The 20,543-nt window shown below is 41.1% G+C and overlaps 1 protein-coding gene across 1 annotated transcript in view; it reads right to left on the bottom strand.

The window, feature by feature from the left end:
• The window catches only part of NRDE2 (NRDE-2, necessary for RNA interference, domain containing), a 156,561-nt gene that overhangs the window by 111,836 nt on the left and 24,182 nt on the right, over positions 1–20,543 (bottom strand). Inside the window, exons 2-3 of the mRNA XM_069208189.1 lie at positions 4,616–4,724; positions 3,151–3,351 (exon numbers count right to left, since the gene is read on the bottom strand). Of these exons, the coding sequence (XP_069064290.1) occupies positions 3,151–3,351; positions 4,616–4,724 (310 nt within the window). The remainder of the gene's footprint in view (positions 1–3,150; positions 3,352–4,615; positions 4,725–20,543) is intronic.

The raw sequence follows: 20,543 nt of genomic DNA, 5'->3' as shown, positions 1-20,543 counted from the left end.
AGGTTTTAAATGGTCCCACTGTAGGGCCTGAGTACTGACTAAAAATATGGCTGCTTAATAGGAGAGGTCTGTAACACAGCTTCATGTTTTCAGAGGTTTCTCTGCTAAATGATGCTCCATAAGCCCTGTATTTAGGGGATGCCTTGGTTATTCTCGACTTCATGTGGATCTGCTGTATTGGCCATTTCGGACTGTAGCAAAGGCTGAAATTTTCCATTTGACACACATGCCCGCTAATCAAGCTAGAGCAGGAGCTGCGCACACTTAAATACGGACATTCAAAGCCCCGGAATCACTGCAGATTGCCCTGCCTCTATACAGAGGATCTTTGCTATTGACAGAGGTATGACACATGGTTCTACCTTATTAAAATGCATTTCTTTGATATTTAATAGCACTACCCATAACTGCAACTCTTTGCACAGTATTCTGTGCAGGCTCATCAATAGGGCAGTCTCAGCAGTATTCAACCTACTGCTTAGTACAAAAGATGGAAGTATTCAAAGAAACAACAGGAGGACAGTGTCCTTCACTTCCAGAATCACCCACTAAAGGCAAAGTGCCAAGAGAACTTAGATGGACTTGATTCTTCAGAAGGTGACAACTCTACATGGTCTCTAGCAACCTAACAAAATGAACATGGACAGGATATAAAGCGAAATTAAAAGGTACGAGTAAGGACCTCACAGATTTATGGGGTAGATTAGCTGAGACGGAGAAGAGAATTGGCCGTTTGGAGGATGTTAAGTTGGAAAACCAAATGAAATGGACTAAAAATAGTAAGAATGATAGTGATCACATAACCAGAGAACCATAAAAGAAGAAGTAATCTCAGAGTTTGTGATCTAACAAGGGGCTCAGAGGATACAGCATCCTCCTTTAATCGCTTTCTTGAAAGCGGAATAAACTTAAACTACCAGTATAAAATATGACTGTACATTCAAATAGAAAGAGCCCAAAGGCTCCATTTAAGAAATCTAGAATAACCCATGGCCACCATAAACTGTAATCTACAAAAGTCTGAAATACAACCACACTGAGAGGATCATCACGCACATTTGTGTAAAAAAATAAAAATAACAAAAAAAACAAAAACCACTATTTGGAACTGATCCAAAACTGGTATTGCCTTTACAACCACCTGTTACTTAATTACTTCGCATCTACAATTCATCTCTGAAAGTCTTCTCAAATATCGAGGAATTTTAGTCCTATAGAGGACGGGATTCCAATCTGATCCTTGTTACATCTCTCCGTGAAAGCTTTCTGAGATAACCAGCAGGCTGTATCTTCTTCAAAAAGGACCAGAACCATCAACCCAAGACCAGACTTTGAAAAATAAATTCACTGTAGGTTTTCGAAACTCAAAAGAATAGATAGGTGGGAATGTGTAAACAATTATCTATTTGAAGGAGACCAATCAAAAGGAAATAACTGGATTCTGGCAGCAAAGGTGAAGGGGCTGTATAATTAATTTGAGACCATATGTGCGAAACACATTTTTCCGAAGACACAGAATGGGTAAAAACTTTTTGATACATTTGCCCTTAATTACTCCCATTGCTCATACCATGTTGCACTCACGCGTTTATATTTTCAATCCTGCCCTAGGAAGAAACAAATAATGTGTGGGGTTTATAATTCACCCTTACAACCAAAACACATTTCAAACTTTAACCATTATATGTGGGGTCTGTGTATCACATGGTTTGTGTCATTTGAGTGCTACGATAACTGCGAAGGAAAGTGGAGCCAGGCATCATATACTTAGTTTACATTGTGTATGCTCGAGTGGCTTGATGAAACAATCAGAGGAAACAAGCTGAAACTATAGTTAGGAGCATAGCAGAGGCAGCAGTGATGTTAGGTGAGTTGTAGGGATGAGTTATAGAGAAGTGCATCTGGCTAACAGAGCAAGAGAGGCAGGGGGTGGGGAGAGAGATTTAAAGGATGAGGAAGGGCTCCAGTAAAAGGAACTATATGGGATGTCATCATGTGTTGGAGCATCTACAATGGACACTGGAAATTGTGGTAGTTTACCACAATGTATGCCACTGCGAAAAAGTCAAAAACATTGATGCTGAGGTACTGTCACTCAAGTTTGTCACTTGTGGCACACTACAATGACAGATCCACGCATCAGCCGCTATGCAATTTGCAAACTATCCTCCAATTTTAGCTTGTGAATACTTAAAGACTTTATCAATTACTTTCTTTCAAGGTCTAGCTTCCCCCTAAACATCTAAATAGCAGTAAATAGGTCGGTAATCAATGAGCGAATAGAGCTATGAATGCAGTTCTAGAGGAAGTGATCAAAACAAAATAACCTAATTATGGTAAAATATAAAGTAAATGCTAGAAATGATTGTACCAACACGAAAATGCATGGTTCAACAATTAAATTAAAAAGCTCTAAACACAACTGTAGTAACTATAGTAATTCTAGAAACAGTTTCCATCTGAGGTTGCTAGAAGTTCATCACTATAATGCTTCAAGCATCACTTTTAAGAAGTAACTAATGCTTTACTGTATCGATAACTTTAAGATTAGGACAGAATAAAATCAAAAAAGAGGACTAAGTAGAATGTATGGTGTAGGTGAATGCAAGGAAAAGGGAAGACTAGACGGGCATAGTGGTGTTTTTCCGACAAAGAACTGCATATATCACTACTCTCTATCCTCTCAATCCGGTTTGCATTCCTAGAAAAGGCACCAGAGAAAAGCAGGGATGTCTTTGTGAAATGGGACAAGATCAAGCAAGAAAGGGATGTAATGGCAAAAAAACTTAGGACTACTGTGCCGTTTTGGAGAAAAAAGGACAAAAGTACAGACAAACTTTTTAAATAAATGTTAATTGTCCACGCAAGAAGAAGGAAGTAACGTGCAGAGAATGTATTGAATATTTGTTTGTTTAAGAAAGCATCTGTAAAGGAAAGATCAACATTCCCTCAACAAAAATCGAAAGACACCCAATGGGTATCTGTCAAAGCCAGTCTGTTCACATTTGTAAATTAGAGAAAGGTAATCTTTTGTTACTTTTTTTTTATTTATTTTTTTTTAAGAAAAAATTTAAATGGCTATACGCTTTTGCTGAATAAAGGACCCTACAGCCTATTTTGCACTATGGTATATCTCACATGGGCACGTACTTTGAAGTCTTGGCTTGTCCCTCATTTGATTGGTCTGGATGCGTCAGACTCTCCTCTTCACTAGAGCTCTTCTTTTCCTCTCGACTTGTTTTCTTTTTCTTTAGATGCTTGTGTTTTTTCTTTTTCTTCTTCTTTTTAGATGTTTTTTCAGTGTCTTTGTCTGTGTCATTCTCGTCTGAAGCTTCAGAGAGAGAAGGCCTCCTGAGAACAGAACAAAATTAAAATGAGACCAAAGAAATAAAAGCAAACACTGAACTCTTTCGTCTCCATAAAGGATTGCCCCTGAGAGGGCTAACAGGACCCTCGCTGCCTTTTAGCAAATGTATGAGCATAGACTAGAAAGGTGCTGGCTGGAAACTGTTTTACGCATGTCTGAATGTACCCATTAGAAAAGCAGTGGGAAGAGTTATATTAGTGTGCATGATTTTGCACGCCTCAGCAGAACCCCAACTAGAAACGAGGTACTTGACAGTGTGTGGCTGCACGTGTACACCGCATTCGAATGCTTTCTCAGAAGCATATCTGAGCATAGTGGAGAGAACCCACATACGAAAAACTTAAATTTAGAGGAACACAGGGAAACAAAAGGTTATATTAGAATTTATAGAGATGTACATGTAGAACAGATGATAAATGGTTTTGCAATACATAGCCAGTAATGCGGCCAGCATAGGGAATTATTAGTCATACGAGTTTTTCCTGTGAATACGTAAATTCTAAAATGGCATGCATAGGCCCTGGGAACAGGGAAAATTCTCTCATTGGAGCAAATCATCCTCGAATGGAAGCAGGAGAAACCATATCACAATGCATGCAAATAGATGTAGAAGCAGGGGCGGGGTACAACTGAGACATGCAAAAGTGTAATATCATGCTTGCTGCTTGTCTTTCACCAAGTTAACTGGGTTGACCTTTGAGTGGTATTATATAATCATGTGCTGCATAGGCCTGGAGAAGTGCCCATCAAAGATGGACATGGTCTACAAATGTCTACTTCAGCTGGTTCCTAGTTCCCTGATTTCAATCTATTATTCACCAAGTGTCAAATTCAGGTGTATACAGATAATCCCAGGAAGGACTTCTGGTTTCTAACAAGACAGCAAGTCATGAGGGGGTCATCACTTCTCAGTACAGTGGCCTATACTAAGGATCTACCCTTGGCACTAACATCAGTGTTACCCATCAGAAAAGACTGAAGACTTTATTTTGCTTTCATTGTTTTAATAATAGCACCAGGAGAGGTGGATCCTTTACAAATTATATAACTCACTGACAATGAAAGAAATCTTTGAGTATCACCGTTTTTTAAAGTCAGGTAACAAAGGGGACAGACCAAAGGAAATACATACCATTACTCTGGACTCCTTTTAAAGGACTACATGAAATCTGCCTCAACCACATGAGACTTGTGGTGCAAACATGAGTGTGAGGCAAACAATTAAGAACCATATTTCCAGAAGGCTACCTGGTGGCTGACGAAATCGCAGGAGCAGGATCGGTGGTCTCAACAGCACGCTGATGCAACAGAACGGCATCATGAGAGCTAAAGCTCTGGTTGCTGAGCCAGTCCAAATCTGCAGGATATGAATAAAAAAAAAGGAAAAAAAACCTGATGAAACAAACACTTGACAACTCACTGATTGTGCGCTGTGAGGCTGAAGAGGCATTAGTTCAAGAGAGCCCAATCTGCAGTAAACATCCTACTTATTACTTATTACCTTTCCGGGAAACAGATGGCAAGCACGGGCAATTTCATTTAGGAAAGCGCATGGGTTAAACACACAGTGCAATATTTAGAAACGTAAATCCTCATCTGACATCAATCCGAGGTTTAAGTCGAAAACAAAAGCAATATTAAAAAAAATACACACAAACACTAAAAAGCGAGGGTTCACTCAGACGAATGAAGAACAGATACCAACGGCACCAGAACAAAACGCATACACACACACACAAGCATATATGGTTTCATGAGTCGATGCTCTTAACACAAAAGACATCACTAACTGAGATTGCTATTTCATTGATTGATGCACAAGACTAACAATTGCTGAGAATCCTTTTTTCCCCAATTCACGGCATACACACCACACGGTCCTCTCTATGCCACCGTCAGAAGACAGGTAGTGAGTATCGGTGTTGCTCAGCTGCTTCAATCCTTCATTAACAGGACACAGATGCCATTCAGACTGCCAGATAACACCAGGAGGCTAACCAAATTGTGGCGCTATATAAAATGTATAACGTAGAGTTAACTCTTGCACATGCGGTGTAGACCCTTGGTTATATTTAAATTTTCCCAGGAGGATGCAGAATTGTGCAATGTGAAAAACACCAGGGCAGCACTGTGATTCCAGCACCGTGCCCCAGACACTTCGCCATGATGGGGCGCTGGTTATTTCAGTTTATCGCCCCACTCCCAACACATGCATCAGCTGGCATTGCAAGAGGCTACGTTTTTCCTTTGGACCATCTCTAACTGCAACAGAACACAAGCAGAAGACAGTATTGATGTGAGGTGGAGGGGAACATGGTGAGGGACAAAAGAAAGAGGAGGTTGTCGGTGCTACTTTTACTGGAATGTCTCCTAACCCAACTATACAACTATCTCGACTTATTCTGCTCAAGGTAAAGAGAAATCCAGAAATGGTGATTATGGAAAGAAGGTGAAATCCCTCCACTGTCGCTCAAATACATTTTTTATGTCTGCAGTACTACTCAAAGAAAACCATGCACATCCCCTCATTCATACAAAACTACTCCCCAAAACCGCGGTCTAAGTGAGCTATTTAAAATGCAAATTACTCATCCATCATCCTTCTGAGAAATAGTGTCTCACAAATGACACAGCAAAGAAGGAGCTATCCATCCTTGAAGATTATATCAGACAAAGCCGTCTCCGAAACCACATCTTAAGCACCCTATCACAAGAACACTCTGGATGAAAGCAGCCTTTATCATACCAGTGGTTTACTGCCATAAACTATCTAATACCGAATCTGACCCAAATGATAAGTAGGGTAATTCACCACCAATCTGTATCTCATAAAATCTTGGGAGATTTCAACATCCAAACTGACAACTTCAATTACACTCATGTTTAAGACTGTCACTCACTGTGGACAGTCTACACTTCCTGAAACGTATAAATGACCCTACTCATTCAGATGGGTATACACTAAAAATACCTCTGGAATTAATTACTCAACCAAGTCCCTTTCAACTTTGATTACTGTGCCCACAATAGAGAAAGGAAATGCAGACCTCTTAGTGAATGAATCAATTGAATATTTGCGAAACACAACAAACAATTTATGACAGTGTCCTGGCACTCAAAAAGAGAGAAAAGGTTGCAGCAGTGAACCCTATGCAAACAGCTAGTTTGTGTTTTTTTCCCCCTAAAAAGCCGATAATTGCATTCAGAACATATACTAGGAAGAAGCTTGTCCCAAAGCTTGGAAGAATATTAGTAGAAGGATCATCCAACTAAACATGCCTGTGTTAATCTAGGGATAGAGGTCACAAATCCAGAAGATAAGCAGAGAGCATGGCTGGGCAACTAGGAATGAAATGGGTCTTAATATCAAGGGGACGTTTTCCTGAGATATGCCTATGGCAGATACAAAGAGCATGAAAGTCAGAACGTTTCCGCACTGGACACCAATACAGCACCTGAAGCTATCCTGAGATGGAGTTATAAGAAGAGGTGCCCAGTAAACATATGGCAGCACTATTCTGAATTGACTGGAGTCTATTTGATAAGATTGCAAGGCGACCAATATAGGATAAATTGCAGTGGTCGAGGCGGAAAAAACAAAGTCCTTGTTTACAGATATGCAATGCTCCACTTGGAGCAGCATTAGGACTTTACATATCAGGCATAAATATTAGAAACAAGAAGACATGACTTTGATGTGTGAGAAATTACTACTAAACAGGACACCAAATATTTTGCTGATGTAGCAGATTTTTGAAGCTCTCCCAGTTCCTTTGGCCACCAGCTTCAGGACCAGATGTAAGGAAAGCCACCAGAGCTCTGTCTTATCTCCATTTAATTTGAGAGTATTGGCAGTCATCTAGGGGGTGACCTCTGACATGCACAGTCTGAAGTGGTCAGTAGAGGACTTAACCTCTTTGTAAAAGGAGAAAATATAAGGAGTATCATCAGGATATGATGTCAGATGAAGGCCAAAGGAGGAATCAGTAGTGTAACAAAGACAGAATAAGCTGGGGCTCAGGGAAGATCCTTAAGGAGCCTCACATTTCAGAGTTTGTGAGGAGGAGCAGAAAGATAAAAGTTGAACAGCTTGGGTCCTGGAAGTAAGAAGGGAAGTAAACTAAGTTAAACATTCACTGTGGATTCAAAAAATTGACGCAACAGAAGAGAATGAGATACTGTATAAAAGCCTGTGCTTCCACCCAGAAGCACGAAAGTAGGTCTTGGTGAGAACTTTGGAATTATCTAAACGTAGGTTGAGATGAGCCAGTGATAAAGAACACTTATTGTGTGATTTGCCCATTGATCTATTTTTTCAAAATGTCCGTCTGAGTGGCAATAGAGAAATAGGGTGAAAATGACTTAAAGCAAATAGATCGGACATTGGCTTTTAAACAAATAAATGTTGTCTCAAGAGTTTGAAAGCCTGGGAATATAAGGGCTGAAGCTAGATTTTCCATTTTGCACCCTTAACATGGATCAAGATAAATGAGCGACCTTTGTATATATATTTAAAAGCAACTGATCAGCAAAAGAGAGAATAGAAAATTGGAGATCATACTGGTCTGACCAACCCAAAGGAAACAGTCAGTTGATCAGCTTTATGAATGTACTGGTTAACTCTTTGATAAAGTCAAGTAAAGGTAGGGAATCAAGACAAGAGGAAACTTTAGGGCTGGAAAGGTCATACAGCCAGGCAACAAAATCTCATAGCACACTGAATTTAGAGAGTTTTAAAACAAAAGGAGCAATAAATGGATGGTTCAACAGTGTGGCCTATACATAGATTTTCCCATATTAGAACACAAAAAGTTATTGCTATTGTAGTTGTTGAACCTAGTCACAAGATGGAAACAATTTCAATAGAAAACAAAGAGATACTGAATCAAGCTTGAAAGGGGAGAGAAAAGGTCATAAATTTCATATCAAAGCTGCATCCCCCAGAATGCTAAGCAACATAAACCCTGAGAAAGTAGTGTGGAACAAACAGCAAAAATGTATTAAACCCAGTTAAATGTAATGTAAAATGTTTTTACCATGTAAAGTTAAATCCGTATATGTATGGAGGAAGGTTGTAAAAGAGGTCAATTAAAGGTCAAAATTGTTAGCAGTCATTAATATGAACAGAACAAGAGACTAAAATGTTTTTGAAAACCCTACAGCATCAACAGAGAATAAGTGTGGTAGGTGTTTAAACAGCATGACTGTTTTGCTTTCGCTAATGACTGAGATGACAAAATCTCTGGAATGCACTTCTCAGTTTAAAGAAGACATTTATTATTATTTCACCACGAGGTTCCTAAAAGGAGATTAGCATGTTGTAAGCTCACATTTAAAAATAGTCAAATCAATGAAAGGTATAAATACCAAAATGATTCTCCACTGCAATGTACACAGCAAATATACGTATTTATATTATATTATACTGCAAAGCAAATAATGAAGTAAAAATACATCACCGTAGGGCCTGCCAAGCTCCTCATCTTTCTCATGTCAGCAAGACGATTACCCCGTTAGATTGCGAGAAAGAGATCTCCACCCTCACGGGCACACATATCAGACATCTGACGTCAAGAATCCTGATTGAGGCCACTCTCGCTCTCACGGTCGCACTGGGTCTTTTTATATCTTAAAGAACCAAAAGGAGCTTTCTGGAAAAAACCCTCATTTCATAATTCAAACATGCTGGCTAGTTTAGGTCTGCTTTGAAAATAACACGTTGGGGTTTGGCCACAATTCCAAGGTGTCAAATCAAAACAAGGCCATCCCTGCCATCTGAGTACATCCTTATCAACCAAAGCCCTTGGTGAGAAAAAAAAGCACAAACACAAGACAGAATGCACATGGCAGTGTCTAATGCTACAATAAAGTCAATAGGCAGCTAAACTGAATACAAAATGTAGTCTATAACTGCTGAACACTAGACAGCTAATCCAGGTGAAAAGTAGTGCAACACAAAGCAAGTGGTCAAAAACACATATTTCTCTACAATGACTTAGAGAAAGCCTTTTCAAGGCTAGAGCACTAAACTCAGTGCTGCTGTGGTCATTCTCCTTACTCATAAAACGGCAACTGTGTTAGGAGAATACAAAGACAGATGAATCAACTTTGATGGGCGAGAGAAAAGGTTGGGTGCTTCGTATCTGAGCTACAGGCACCAGAATACTAAACCTCTTAACACCCACTGAGAAATAAGTAATAAGCAAAGCACCAAAAGTAAGCATCAGCACATTTACTTAATTAAAAAGGAATACCAACACCTAGTTAAATGTAATGCAATATGTCTCAAGTTTAATCGCAATAGATAAGTGAGGTTGCAAAAAAGGTTCAATTGGAGGACAGAATTGTTAGCAGCCAATAATATATAGAGAATGAGATGCTATAAAGACATTTTTCAACACTATTTAGTTTTGATTTTTTTGTTCTCTTTAAAAAAAATATATATATCTAACAACTAGACATTGGTAAGTCTAGGGGTACAACTATGCAACGGAAACAAAGAAGAGGGAGGCACTGTAGCTTGCTCTACCTAAGAAGGACAAGAGGGTGATCAAATCTGTCATTCAATTATGCACTTGTTTAAGTCTTTTAATTAATGTCAGGAGATGGTCCATGACTTGTGACTTCTACCTTCCTTACCAACCTTCTAGTCTATCACAGTGTTTGTAGCATTATTTTTGGAGGATCCAGACATTCTGTGGACCAAACCCTTCCTCACTAGTTCCTGAACATGTCTTGCAATTCTTCACCTCCGCCCACTCCCACCCCCACTTCTATCTGATACTTGATATAGGCCTTAAGTAGTTACCATATTCTTTGAAATCGGTCCTGCATGCTCTGGCTTTAGAAAATGTGGGCTCTGACCATAGAGAAAGGAGCCATAACTCATGTTGCACAGGGCATAGGCATTAACGCATTCTATAGCAAAGTAGCATCTCAGTGAAACAATGACATCAATGTATGCAAAAGCTTCACACAGTACAGTAATCTTTAAAAGATGCTCAGGCTCTCAGAATAATGATCTGAAAGGCTTGCACCTGGTTACAGAGGTTAATAGATAGAGCTAGCTCATGTCACATAGCTCCCAGGTTCATCCTTCAGATTGCAAAGCCACACAAAAGTTAACCGTAAAACAATATACATTGGCAGGTTACACAGCTCTCACAGGCTCAGACTTATGGCAACAGAGCTATCATTTAGGTTAAAGAGATCCTGGACTCTGACAAGAAGCATCCTCGAAATATATATATATATATATTGCAGTCTTGGGGTTATGGTAGCAGAGCAAAGTTGCACAGCTCTTACAAGCTTAGAAAACTGACAGCAAAACTATATGTCAAGCTTGGATACTTTGTAGATACACCTAATCTACCACATGGATAACAGAGATCTTGTAGACATGGTCATCTGGCAGAAAAGCTAACCCCCATATTAAATAGATCATACGAGCTTGGGCCTCTGAAGGCAGAGTTAAGCCTTGTGTAGATCATATAGGCAGAGCTATCCTGAAGTTTACAAGGAAATCACAGGCTGGGTCATCTAACACTAGAGAAAGATCTTAAAGGTTCAGGTCTCTATCAGCAGAATTATCACTCAGGTAACAGGTACTACAGTCATCAGGAGTGTGGAATTTAATAAAATATTTACTTGTCCATGGGACAGGTTGCTTCATAAATCTCCTTGGCCGGGAAAAAGATCCACTTGTCCCTTTGGTGCCACGTAATGCGGTGACAAATTTTGGCAGAAATTTCATTATATAAGAGGTCTGATTATGGCCTCTCTCATTATGCCAGGGTTCATACTGTAGTAGAGTTTGAATACTAGCAATTCCCTTATATTGCCACCTTTCCGCAGATCCACAATCCGGAGCTGGAGGTAGCAGTAACCCATTGTTCAAGGGTTGTAATGCTTTTTGAGTCTCCGCAAACTAACTAACTTGCATGCTTTAGAGGTTTTCAACAGCTAGCTGTAGGAGGCTGGCCTGGCTTGTGGTGGGTACCAGAGGTACTTACACCTTGTGCCAGGTCCAGTTATACCTTATTAGTGTACAAGAGGTGTTTCTAGCAGCTTAGGCTGATAGAAGGTAGCTACGGCAAAGCAGCTTAGGCTGAACTAGGAGACATGTAAAGCTTCTACTATACCACTGGTGTCATATGCACAATATCATAAGAAAACACAATACACAGAAGTATTAAAAATAAAGGTACTTTATTTTTATGACAATATGCCAAAAGTATCTCAGTGAGTACCCTCAGTATGAGAATAAGATATATACACAAGATATATGTACACAAACCAAAATTATGCAGGTTATAGCAAGAAAGGTAATGCAAGCAGTGTAAAACTACAGTAGATTGCAATAGGAGCACATAGGTATAGGGGAAACACAAACCATGTGCTCCAAAAGTGGAATACGAACCACAAATGGACCCCAAACCTATGAGAACTTGTAGAGGGTCGCTGGGACTGAAAGAAAACAGTGAGGGTTAGAAAAATAGCCCACCCCAAGACCCTGAAAGGTAGGTGTAAAGTGCACCTACTACCCCCAGAGAGCACAGAAGTCGTGATAGGGAGATTCTGCAGGAAGAACAAACACCAGCAATGCAACAACAGTGGATTTCCGGACCCGAGTACCTGTAAGACAAGGGGACCAAGTCCAAGAGTCGCGACAGTGTTGAGAGTGGGCAGGAGCCCAAGAAATGCCAGCTCAGGGTGCAAGGAAGCTGCCACCTGTTGGAAGAAGCTTGGTGTTCTGCAAGAACGAAGAGGACTAGGAACTTCCCCTTTGAAGGATGGATGTCCCACGTTGTGAAGAAGCTTGCAGAGGTGTTCCCACGCAGAAAGACCGCAAACAAGCCTTGCTAGCTGCAAGGGTCGCGGTTATGGTTTTTGGATGCCGCTGTGGCCCAGGAGGGACCAGGATGTCGCCACTTGGAAAAGGAGACAGAGGGGGCGCCCAGCAAGTCAGCGAGCCCTCACAGAAGCAGGCAGCACCCACAGAAGTACCTGAACAGGCACTTAGAAGAAAAGTGAACCGGAGTCCACCCGAAGTCACAAAAGTGAGTCCCGCGATGCCGGAGGACAACTCAGAAAGTTGTGCACTGCAGGTTAGAGTGTCGGGGACCCAGGCTTGGTTGTGCACGAAGGAAATCCTGGAAGAGTGCACAGGAGCCGGAGCAGCTGCAAATCACGTTGTACCCAGCAATGCAGTCTAGCGTGGGGAGGCAAGGACTTATCTCCACCAAACTTGGACTGAAGAGTCACTGGACTGTGGAAGTCACTTGGACAGAGTTGCTGAGTTCCAGGGACCATGCTCGTCGTGCCGAGAGGGGACCCAGAGGACCGGTGATGCAGTCTTTTGTTGCCTGCGGTTGCAGGGGGAAGATTCCGTCGACCCACAGGAGATTTCTTCAGAGTTCCTGGTGCAGAGAGGAGGCAGGCTACCCCCAGAGCATGCACCACCTGGAAACAGTCGAGAAAGCAGGCAGGATGAAGCGATACAAGGTTTCTAGCAGTCGTCTTGCTACTTTGCTGCGGTTTTGCAGGCGTCCTGAGCAGTCAGCGGTCGATCCTTTGGTAGAAGGTGAAGAGGGAGATGCAGAGGAACTCTGATGAGCTCTTGCATTCGTTATCTGAAGAATTACCCAAAGCAGAGACCCTAAATAGCCAGAAAAGGAGGTTCGGCTACCAAGGAAGGAGGATTGGCTACCAAGAGAGGTAAGAGCCAATCAGAAGGAGCCTCTGACGTCACCTGCTGGCACTGGCCACTCAGAGCAGTCCAGTGTGCAACAGACACCTCTTTTTCCAAGATGGCAGAGGTCTGGGACACACTGGAGAAGCTCTGGGCACCTCCCCTGGGAGGTGCAGGTCAGGGGAGTGGTCACTCCCCTTTCCTTTGTCCAGTTTCGCGCCAGAGCAGGGCTGGGGGATCCCTGAGCCGGTGTAGACTGGCTTATGCAGAGATGGGCACCATCTGTGCCCAAAGCATTTCCAGAGGTTGGGGGAGGCTACTCCTCCCCAGCCTTCACACCTATTTCCAAAGGGAGAGGGTGTTACACCCTCTCTCAGAGGAAGTCCTTTGTTCTGCCTTCCTGGGCCAGGGCTGCCTGGACCCCAGGAGGGCAGAAACCTGTCTGAGGGGTTGGCAGCAGCAGCAGTTGCAGTGGAGACCCCGGAAAGGCAGTTTGGCAGTACCCGGGTTCTGTGCTAGAGACCCGGGGGATCATGGAATTGTCCCCCCAATGCCATAATGGGGGGGGACAATTCCATGATCTTAGACATGTTACATGGCCATGTTCGGAGTTACCATTGTGACGCTGTACATAGGTAGTGACCTATGTACAGTGCACGCGTGTAATGGTGTCCCCGCACTCTCAAAGTCCGGGGAATTTGTCCTGAACGATGGGGGGGGCACCTTGGCTAGTGCCAGGGTGCCCACACACTAAGTAACTTTGCACCCAACCTTCACCAGGTGAAGGTTAGACATATAGGTGACTTATAAGTTACTTAAGTGCAGTGGTAAATGGCTGTGAAATAACGTGGACGTTATTTCACTCAGGCTGCACTGGCAGGCCTGTGTAAGAATTGTCAGAGCTCCCTATGGGTGGCAAAAGAAATGCTGCAGCCCATAGTGATCTCCTGGAACCCCAATACCCTGGGTACCTCAGTACCATATACTAGGGAATTATATGGGTGTACCAGTATGCCAATATGAATTGGTAAATTTAGTCACTAGCCTGTTAGTGACAAATTTGGAAAGCAGAGAGAGCATAACCACTGAGGTTCTGGTTAGCAGAGCCTCAGTGAGACAGTTAGGCATCACACAGGGAACACATACAGGGCACATACTTATGTGCACTGGGGCCCTGCCTGGCAGGGTCCCAGTGACACATATACTTAAACAACATATATACAGTGAAATATGGGGGTAACATGCCAGGCAAGATGGTACTTTCCTACACTAGCTCTTTATTCTTTCCTGTACGCAGAAAGTTTGGATATATGCTCTTGACAAGGGCAGAAGTAAAATTTCTTCCAGGGTTGGGAAAAAAGTGTTGGAGGGAAAATGAGCTTGCAAATGTTCAAAAGATTTTCGCATAAGCAAAATTACACCTGCATATTTGCCTGCACGAAACTGCAGTTCACAAATATTTTCTAGGATTATGATTACCTGGCTTATTACTAGAAATTCTTGTGAATTTATGAAAACTGTAAATATGCACTAATGCAAGGATGATGACCATGGGTGCACTTTTGTGAGTTCCTTTATGAAGTGGGCCTCTAATTAGGTCTGGCGTCAACCAAGAAATTTTTTGTTTTTATAAAAATTCTAGCTCTCTCTATGTACATCGATTGACTGGCTTTACTGTGAGTCACGGAACTCTGTTCTTTCACAAGGAGCATATCTGCACACAAACTAGCTTTAGTCAGTGCCAGAAACACTGTGGCAATGTGTGCTTTTTGAGAACAAAAATATTTTTACATTTGCCAATTTTTATTATAACGGTGAGGGCAGCAGCTCCCACAACTATAAAGTTGTACAAAAAACATGTCAATACAAGACATGCTTTGAAGAAAGAAAAAAAAGCTGACCCCCCCCCACTGTCAGACCTTTTGGCTTGCTGTTGCTTATTTCCATGTTTCCCATCATCATGTTGAAACCTTTTACCCTGATTTTCCACTATGAGTTGTTTTTAGAAATACTAGCATGCATCAACACATTTTTACTAAATGATGCTTCAAAGAAATGGTTCCTAAAATTTCACAGTAGTTTAGCTAAATGTTTTTTCCTTAGCTGCATTTTTTGTGAACAATTTATTTTGAAAGCAAAGAATCATCAATCTTCCTTTCAAGATTCTGCAAATATGTACATCGAATAAGAAAGCATTATGAGGGCATTATATGTAGCCTCATATTATTATATTATTAAACTTTGCAAGAATGTGTATTCATTCTCACTGTCAGTAGTGCCGTTCGAGCTTACAACATTTTCTTAGAGTGCTCAACCTAATAATAAAGGAATTGCATTAATGAACCATTAATACAAGTTTGAATAGCACTAACATATAAACACAAATATTACCTTAACTGCAGACAGGGCCCTTCCCTGATCCAAAATGTACTGTAAACTGGCAGCCAAAGGGTTAGCGCTGCAGGAGGGTTGGGCCTACTTGTCCAGAGGACAAAATAAACATGAAAATGTGTTGTCTTTGAACCCAAACAATATGTCCTGGGGGCAGGGCTATGGGAATTCCACATGAGTTAAAGCAGAAGAGATAGATTACAGAGGTCGTCCAGGATCAGAAATCCTACACAACAGCAATTACAGTTTAACTTGATTCTACAAACAATTCTTCACGTAGTAAATACATATTCTCTGGCAACTGACACATTCAGGCTAAGGTCTCAAACAGAAATATTATTCAATCGAGTTAAACAGTTTCCACTGGCTCAGGTTGGGGGCTGCAAATCTATTCCCTAGGTTATATAATGAGGTACATGCAGAGTTATCTTACAGTCAAGCTTTTCATTAAAACTATAATCTTATGTTCATGAAGAGCTTAAGTATGTAGTCTACAATGTGAAGATCTCACACCAGTTCATAACCATTTTCTCTGTTCCCAAATAGTCCCTTTGCATTCAAATCGAACTCAGCTAAAAAAAATAAAATAAAAAAAAAAAAAAAAAACAGAGCTGAAAGTTGAATCTGCACTCCTTCCTTGATTAATTATTTGTTCACTGGAAAAGCTCTGCAAAACTGAATCAAGAACTATTTTCTCTCAAGTGATTGTAGGTCAGCACTTTAAAAGTAAAATCTCTTTCATGCTCATGATGTTATATGGATGGAAATCAATTTCTGCATCATAAAACTAGCCTAAGAGTGCCCCATTTTAAGCCAAGTGTCCCTAATTTTCTATAATAAATCCTAAAAGTAGCTGATTGGGGCTTTCTTTCTTTAAACAACCTTCAAGTGATTGGGGCACAGCTCAGTTAATTCAAAAATATAAATCTGTAGAAGATCTGGAGCACTAGCACGAAGTGATTCCAGGCCCAACTCAATTTGTAGCACCTCTACTGGGGTACTATCTGGGGCCAGTAATTTGACCTTCTAAATAGCGGCATCCATATTTTCCAAATGACTAGTCATAAAAGGCAGCCAAAGGGGGTGTCATAAGGTATTAGTTTAGTTTTACTAGTATTGGCTCTCATCACTGGGGATGCTGTCTGTGAGCCATAAACATAGTGAAATCAGCAAGGCACTTTCCACAGCTTCTACAGATCTTACTTCATTCTGCCATTAGTGTTCCCAAGATAGCTTATTATAAAAGATAAAGATAACCCTCAAGTTAATCATATATTTTAGGACGCAGCTGCCATTAAAACACTAATCACCACTGCAATTGGGGAGGGGGAGGGAGAAATCGAAGCTCATGGCTTGGATCTTAATCATCAGATTAATCATTAGTAAGTACGCTGACCAAAAGGACATTCAATCCACGTCAATGGCTCACAGGTGTTTGGTCCCAGATGACCATGTCATTAGAGAAATAAAAGATTAAAGCAGTCATATTCCCAACCATAGGAGGAAAGTCTTAATAGTTCATATACAGAGAAAACAAGCATTTGCAATGCAATGGGTCTGGAGTTTGCTCAAGTTACAGGGAGTGCAGAATTATTAGGCAAATGAGTATTTTGACCACATCATCCTCTTTATGCATGTTGTCTTACTCCAAGCTGTATAGGCTCGAAAGCCTACTACCAATTAAGCATATTAGGTGATGTGCATCTCTGTAATGAGAAGGGGTGTGGTCTAATGACATCAACACCCTATATCAGGTGTGCATAATTATTAGGCAACTTCCTTTCCTTTGGCAAAATGGGTCAAAAGAAGGACTTGACAGGCTCAGAAAAGTCAAAAATAGTGAGATATCTTGCAGAGGGATGCAGCACTCTTAAAATTGCAAAGCTTCTGAAGCGTGATCATCGAACAATCAAGCGTTTCATTCAAAATAGTCAACAGGGTCGCAAGAAGCGTGTGGAAAAACCAAGGCGCAAAATAACTGCCCATGAACTGAGAAAAGTCAAGCGTGCAGCTGCCACGATGCCACTTGCCACCAGTTTGGCCATATTTCAGAGCTGCAACATCACTGGAGTGCCCAAAAGCACAAGGTATGCAATACTCAGAGACATGGCCAAGGTAAGAAAGGCTGAAAGACGACCACCACTGAACAAGACACACAAGCTGAAACGTCAAGACTGGGCCAAGAAATATCTCAAGACTGATTTTTCTAAGGTTTTATGGACTGATGAAATGAGAGTGAGTCTTGATGGGCCAGATGGATGGGCCTGTGGCTGGATTGGTAAATGGCAGAGAGCTCCAGTCCGACTCAGACGCCAGCAATGTGGAGGTGGAGTACTGGTTTGGGCTGGTATCATCAAAGATGAGCTTGTGGGGCCTTTTCGGGTTGAGGATGGAGTCAAGCTCAACTCCCAGTCCTACTGCCAGTTCCTGGAAGACACCTTCTTCAAGCAGTGGTACAGGAAGAAGTCTGCATCCTTCAAGAAAAACATGATTTTCATGCAGGACAATGCTCCATCACACGCGTCCAAGTACTCCACAGCGTGGCTGGCAAGAAAGGGTATAAAAGAAGGAAATCTAATGACATGGCCTCCTTGTTCACCTGATCTGAACCCCATTGAGAACCTGTGGTCCATCATCAAATGTGAGATTTACAAGGAGGGAAAACAGTACACCTCTCTGAACAGTGTCTGGGAGGCTGTGGTTGCTGCTGCACGCAATGTTGATGGTGAACAGATCAAAACACTGACAGAATCCATGGATGGCAGGCTTTTGAGTGTCCTTGCAAAGAAAGGTGGCTATATTGGTCACTGATTTGTTTTTGTTTTGTTTTTGAATGTCAGAAATGTATATTTGTGAATGTTGAGATGTTATATTGGTTTCACTGGTAATAATAAATAATTGAAATGGGTATATATTTTTTTTTGTTAAGTTGCCTAATAATTATGCACAGTGATAGTCACCTGCATACACAGATATCCCCCTAACATAGCTAAAACTAAAAACAAACTAAAAACTACTCCCAAAAATATTCAGCTTTGATATTAATGAGTTTTTTGGGTTCATTGAGAACATGGTTGTTGTTCAATAATAAAATTAATCCTCAAAAATACAACTTGCCTAATAATTCTGCACTCCCTGTAAAGCTATTAGCATTGTAAACTCCTAACCGGACTTTTCTTGCACATAACCTAAAAATGAAAAGTAAAACAGTTTCACATAAGCGAGCAGACGGCCGCTATGAGCGCAAAGCAGACACACAAAAGGAAGCAAAGTTCACTCGCAGTCAAACGTATCGGCAAAACTGCAGTTATCTATGTGACCGGCAAAAGTGCACTTATCCATGTAACAGGGTCGATGTCATGCAAAAAAAACTCGACTACTGCCCAGCGCGATCACGCTGCCTACTAAATAAAGAGAAAAAGTAGTCCAGAAACCATATGGACAACAAGGAGCATCGTATGTTTTCAGTAGTTGTCCGGTGAGCTCGAGCCAGGTTAAACGCTGGAAAGGGCATGACGTATGCATGCCTTTCACTAATTGAATCAAGCCAATTTTAAAAAGGCAAGTCCAAAACCAACCAAACTGATGGGTGTGACATGGGCGTGGTTAAAAGCTCACCAAGAGATTACACCAGGGACAGAGCACTTTGTGCGCTCAACCCTAAAAAAGGACTAAGGCAAAGATGTACCTCTGACACACTCCCCTTCTATTTCAGACCAGGGACACTGGTCACTTCCTTACATCTGCGTATGAATCCCACTGGAGGTAAAATAATTGAACCACCAGTCTTTGTTTGGAAATTCAATTTCAAAGACTTCATCTATAACCATGATCTGTCACTACTAGCAATGACTGCATTAAATTCACAAATTCACAATGTAGTGGCACATAACCCTTCCTCAAGGATTGTCTATACTTCAGTATACCAGCCGTTGCATTGTGCAACATGAATAATCCCTCTCTGAAACCAGTCTGCATCATGGAAATTCTCTAAATTCTTCAGCACAAAGAAACAATCTGATATAGGCTATTACGAGGGGCACAACATAGACAGCAAATGGAAATCAGATATGCTTCCCCAACAATCCTCTGGTGACCACCGGATTACCAAGAGCCTCAAAAAACACCTTTGAAATAGAGGCCTAGTTGCAAGATTCAGCTTCCAAAACTAATCTGAGGTCATCAGGTCCAAAACCTCCAGTGGTCTAGCAGTGATAAATTAGTCTTATTAGCCTACTATAATCAATATATCACTCCATTGTCACTAGATCGTTTCTCAGAATTCCATGTGCGCTAAGCCATCAACAATGCTTGCACTCCTCCTAGGCATATCATATAAATGCTTATTGCGGTTGACAAACGCTTATCATTTTGCTTCAGTTGTCTCAAACAATACAACATGTGTACAAGTGTGGTTGGCAAATAGTGTTTGTTGTCCATGTGGACATTAATTTCTCCAATTAGTTATTGGCTAGCAGCAATCCTAGAGCTTTTACCTACTAGCCGTGAGTTTGGAAAAGTGTAAGTTTTGCTTGCGGTTATACATGTGTTTGACAATATCCCTAACTCATGCAGAAATTCTAGTTGTAAGATCAAGTTGTAGATGGCATGAGGCCCATTTAATATTCTTCACCAAAGTTGAATCATCATACTCTGTAGTGATTATTTTAAGATAATTAACTAATGAGGTAAACCATTGAGGCTGATCAATTTATAGGAACAAACAAATCACAAAAAAAGTGAACTAAACACATGAACATGCAGTCAAACAATATTCAGTGCTGGTCACTAATTCTAGTGGGTTCTGCCACACAATCGTCAGCAATATGACCATTTAAATGAACACTGTAACCAATGGCCTCTGGTCCACCAAGCTGCTGAACATAATCAGTTCACCCCTCATTTTATTTGAATACAAATTAGGATCTATCCTGGCATTCGCACCACCAAAGAAAATAATCATAGCATCAAGTGAGATAGCAACGTTCTCTAAGGCAGAAGCAAGTGACACTCATATCAAATCATCAAGATTATTCCCAGAAGGAGGATAGCAATTCATGCAGATCACTTCATTATCTACATTATTTCAAAAAC

This window comes from Pleurodeles waltl, chromosome 9 (genome assembly GCF_031143425.1).
Source record: "Pleurodeles waltl isolate 20211129_DDA chromosome 9, aPleWal1.hap1.20221129, whole genome shotgun sequence".
Classification (NCBI taxonomy): Eukaryota; Metazoa; Chordata; class Amphibia; order Caudata; family Salamandridae; genus Pleurodeles; species Pleurodeles waltl.
Note: the sequence above shows the minus strand (reverse complement) of the source record. Positions and strands in the feature narration are given on the sequence as shown.